This window comes from Marmota marmota, unplaced genomic scaffold (genome assembly GCF_001458135.2).
Source record: "Marmota marmota marmota unplaced genomic scaffold, marMar, whole genome shotgun sequence".
Classification (NCBI taxonomy): Eukaryota; Metazoa; Chordata; class Mammalia; order Rodentia; family Sciuridae; genus Marmota; species Marmota marmota.
Window position 1 is genome coordinate 57648568 of NW_026000174.1, and position 4945 is coordinate 57653512.

The 4945-nt window shown below is 35.7% G+C and overlaps 1 protein-coding gene across 1 annotated transcript; it reads right to left on the minus strand.

Moving 5' to 3' along the window:
* Positions 1–2267: 2267 nt before the first annotated feature.
* Positions 2268–3215, minus strand: LOC107134952 (olfactory receptor 4C15-like). Its single transcript, XM_015476944.2, has one exon. It carries the CDS (start codon positions 3189–3191, stop codon positions 2268–2270), a length of 924 nt encoding a protein of 307 aa, XP_015332430.1. The 5' UTR covers positions 3192–3215.
* Between the last annotated feature and the right edge of the window lie 1730 nt (positions 3216–4945).

A 4945-nucleotide genomic window follows, 5' to 3' on the forward strand; every position in this document is an offset into this window, starting at 1 on the left:
AGCCAGGATGGCGAGGCCATCTGCGGGGCCGGGCGGGGACCCTTCTCGCTGCCCCGGGCTGCCGGGGGCCGCTTGCAGAGCCGGTTGGGCGGTGGCTGCGGGATTGGACCTCTGCGCCCGCGTGGCCGGCCAAGATTCACTTGTCTGGGGCCAACTGTCACCTCTAATATAACTTACTACTTCCTGGCAGGTCTCCTTTCAGCGGAATTTTGCTAGAAGTTCCTCAGTAGGTAGAATGTAGCTGTTTTAATGGGTGTTTCTGATCCGGTTAATGTGGAGATACTGAAAGTGCTGCTTCCTTGCCGGCCACCATGTTGGATCTCTTGAGCTAATTCTTAGAGACAAATAAACTGAAATATGAGGACCTTGGAAGGGAGAGGACATGAAGAAGCTACCCCTTCTTTTAAGACTGGCAGATGTGAAGAAAGGGAAAGGCAAAGGAGAAGCATGCTGTCATTTCTGAGCCTTGTCACACTCTTGGTCTGCTGCAGGGCACCCACATTGTCCAGGAGAGATTGCAGATTCACAGTTTAATCTTTTGTGGACTTTTTTTTTTTCCATGAGTGATAAATGAAATCACACGTATTTTTTGCATGTCTATCATGAGGAATAAAGTAACATCATATACTCTTATACTTTAGTGATGGCCTATAAGATTAAATAGAGTAAAATAAAGACAATTTACTATTTTTTTTTTTGCTAGGGAAAAAATAAAATATTTAATTCTCAATAACTTCACTGCATGTGGCACTTGACAATCTGAGTCTAACAGATATAGTAATGACAGTAAATGTGTTTATAAATTTGAATGATATTCTTATTGATTATTGCTAAAATGAATTACTTGCACTTTGGTATATGAAATAAAAATCAATAAATAAAATCACCAAGTAAACTGTAATTAAATATTTTTTTTGAAAATCTGCTTTCTTTTTAACATATTTTGCATTTTATTTTTAAAGGGTACATGCTGTCACAAATCTAAATATATAGTTATGTGTAACAGACATAATAATTTTAAACTAACATTCACAAATAATGTGTGGTAATTTCCTTAGGCTTATCATTAACTTTTAAGTAGTATGTTATTTATTTATTTATTTACTTACTTACTTAGTTATTTTTTATTCTAATTTGTTATATATGGCAGCAGTCTGCTTTTATAGCTCATTCTGCTGGGTTCTATTCCCTCTGCAGGGCCATGAGGAAAGTGTGCTCCTTATACCTTTAACTTTAAACTAGTACAGATAGTAGTGTGGTGTCTCAGGATTTGCTTCTGATTGTAATAGAATAAAAGACCCTCGTTGCTCACTTCCATGAGGAATTGTTCCAACTTCTGTACCATAGCTGATTGGTATGAGGTGTCCACCTGACCCAAGGGGATCACCCCATAGGCGGGATTGGGCCAATCAGATTCTATCCCTCAAATTCAAGAAGAGACTCAACTGTAGCAGATGGTAAAAGTTGAATCAAATGTATGAAATATGATATGTCAAGAGCTTTGTAATATTTTGAACAACTAATAATAAAAAAATTAAAAATTATTATTATTATTATTATTAGCAACAACAAAAAATGAATATTGAAAATAGATATATATATAGATAAACATACAAACATATATGCACATATATATACATGTGTATATAGATACAAAAATAAAAGCATACCAAGTTGAAGACAAATAATATTACATAAAGAGATAAAATAACAATCATAAGTAGTTTTAAAAAAAGCATAAATACCTAATGAATTTGGTGTCAACATACCTTATATACAAACAGAGATATGGTAAAAAAAAAAGGAAGAATTGAAATTATGTGGGTGCCTTGAGAACTTTTCTTTCTGAATTTTTTCTGTTTGCCAACTCCTGATGTTTTACATCAGAATCACTGATTTCAGCTCAGAGAAATTGTTCTTTTTACTTGAAATGTTCCTAATTTCTAATATTCTCTTTCACAAAGATTATTTTCCTTCAAAGCTTATGAAAAAATTCTCACAATTTAAATCACAGTTTTAATAGACATAAGAAAGTATAAAATTGAACTATCTTTGAGTTACATATGAGAGTATTAAGTAGGCAACACCTAGTAAAAGTCTGATCTCCAATTGAAAACGTTTTAACTTCCCCACACAGTACAATTTCCCCTTAAAATCATGTGATTTCTTTTTATATAAGAAACATGAAAAAAAGTATTTGAGTGTTTATCTAAATAAATACTAAGTTTTTTATACTTTGTATTTTTAACTGTAATATATTATTTTTATCATAAATCAACAACAGTCTTCAATAATTTCCTCATGGCATTTTTCACTTCCTTATTTCTCAAAGTATAAATCAAAGGATTCAGCAATGGAGTCAAGATGGTGTAAAATATTTCCACTTCTTTATCAAAAGAGAAGGCAGAAGGAGGTCTTGCATATATATATATGCATGGGACAAATAACAAAACCACAACAGCAATGTGAGATCCACAGGTGGACAGAGCTTTCCTCCGCCCCTCAGCACTGTGTGTTCTCAGGGAGAACAAGATGATACCATAGGAAACAAGCAATAAGGAGAGGTTGATGATACAGAGTAACCCACTGCTGGCAAACACCGGAAGACCTAGGACATGTGTGTCAGTGCAGGCCAGCTCCAGTAATGGGTACAGGTCACACATGAAATGATCAATGATGTTAGGCCCACAGAAGGGCATCTGGAAAGTAAAGAGAATCTGTATGATGGAATGCAAGAAGCCCCCTGTCCAGGACACCCCCACCAGGATGCCACAGAGCCTCCAGTTCATGATGGAACAGTAGTGCAAGGGCTTGCAAATGGCCACATAGCGGTCATAGGCCATGGCTGTGAGGGTAATCATCTCTGCTCCACTGAGGAAGTGCTCAGCAAAAAGTTGAATCATGCATCCTTTATAGGAGATGGTTTTCCTCTTGTACAGGGAGTCTGCAATCATTTTTGGTGTGATGACAGAGGAGAAGCAGGCATCCAGGAAGGACAGGAATGCTAAGAAGAAGTACATGGGGGAGCCCAGCAGTGCAGGGCTACAGAGGATGGTCACTACAATCAGCATGTTGCCTGCAATTGTTGCAATGTAGACCAACAAAAACACAATGAATACTATTTTCTGAACAGTAGGATTCTGTGAAAACCCAAGGAGGAAAAATTCAGTTATAAAGCTTTGGTTTGTCATGATTTCTCTTGAAATAGAGTAAAACTGATGATAGAAATCTGCAAGTATAATTAAAAAAAAAATCAGACTAGTTTTTAAAAGTAAAACCAAAAAGCTGATATGTACTTATGACAGTTTTGTTTTTTGTTTTGAATTTTTGGTACCAGTAATGGAAGCCTGTGTTGCTAACCACTGAGACACACTCCCAGTCGTTACTATTTTTTATTTTGAGACAGAGTCTCACTAAGTTGCTTAGGGCCTTGCTAAGTTGGTGAGGCCAGCTTTGAAATTATGACCCACCTGGCTGAGCTTCTTGAGCTTCTGAAATTAGAGGAGTATGCCCAGATGCTATAGTCCTCATGAAACTTTTATTATTGTATGAGTACTACCTATTGAAATATTATCACTAAGAACAACGTCAAGTAATCAAGGCCAGCCATAGCTCAGGGCTCACTGTCTAGGAGCTAATCTGGTTTAAGTGTTATTATCTTAATTTTACTAATGGGAAACTCAAGTTTAAAGAATGTAAGTTCAAGCAAACAGAAGATGCTTGACATGGGATGTCACACACAGCACCTCTGCCCTCACATCCAAGGCATTTCCACTGGATCAACAAGGAAATGATGGAATTTGTATTTTCTATCAGAGACTTCAATGCAGGCTGATCTTTCTAGAATTTCTATCCACTTGTAAAGCTTAAAGCCTCTGATTCTTTGTTCATGTTTCAATGAAGCACCTTGATAAAGGAAATACAACAAATGATGAGTAATGAGAATCTACATCTGATCCTCTAAACATGCAAACCAGCAGCAACCACGTAGATAAGGAAGAGAACAGGTTAGCTGTCAGCCATAGTCTAAAGGCTTAATCAATCATTTGCCAATGCTTACATGACCTACTCTGATCAAGTATAACTCAAGATGAATGTTTCAAATTGTTGAGACTTTCTTATTGTCAGATGGAGATATTCATTTATAGCTTACCTGCTCATCTCCAAGGGTTATCATGAGGGTCAAATTTGAAAGGGTGGAAATGTTGCTTATGATGACCATCATAAGTTTACAAATTGGTTACAAACTAACCAATTGTAGTTATTATATACTCACTTAAAGAAACCAGTTGACTTGTTTGCAGAATGCTCTTCCATGAAGCATCCACATAGTTACTTGAACTATTGATATCACAGTCCACAGACAGACAGAGCTTCAAAGAATGATATGTCCTCACCTGTATGTATAATAAAAATGAATCAGTGAAATAGCATATGTGTGTGTCCATATTACATTTTCTACATATATATGTATTTTCAAAAGGCTAATAGAAATATAATGGGTTCATGTGAGAATAAAAAAATGATTTTTATGACTCCCAGAAACAATTTAAAATTTTTACATAACTAATATATATTTATGTAAATTAATGCTTATTTGTTCACATACTTTAAAACAATCATTTCCATTGAGTTCTCAGGTCTTTCCTGAACAATGTCTATATTTTGAACTTCATAGCCACTTAAAAGAAAGCAACAATATAAAAGAGCATCTGTAAGTTCATTGGATCAGGTAGAAAACACTTATTACAGAATAAAGAATAGCAATACATCATTCAGCACTATTCATCTTAGCCTAGCACCAAAGCAAGAAAGTCAAAGAAAGAAAATGAGTGAGAACATCAGTGGATATGGGTTCAAATCCAGATCCTTCTGTTTATTCTATAGCATGGATCAGGTTACTTAAAATCCTTAAAATTCTGTAAGATTCTACTTGTACCTCTGG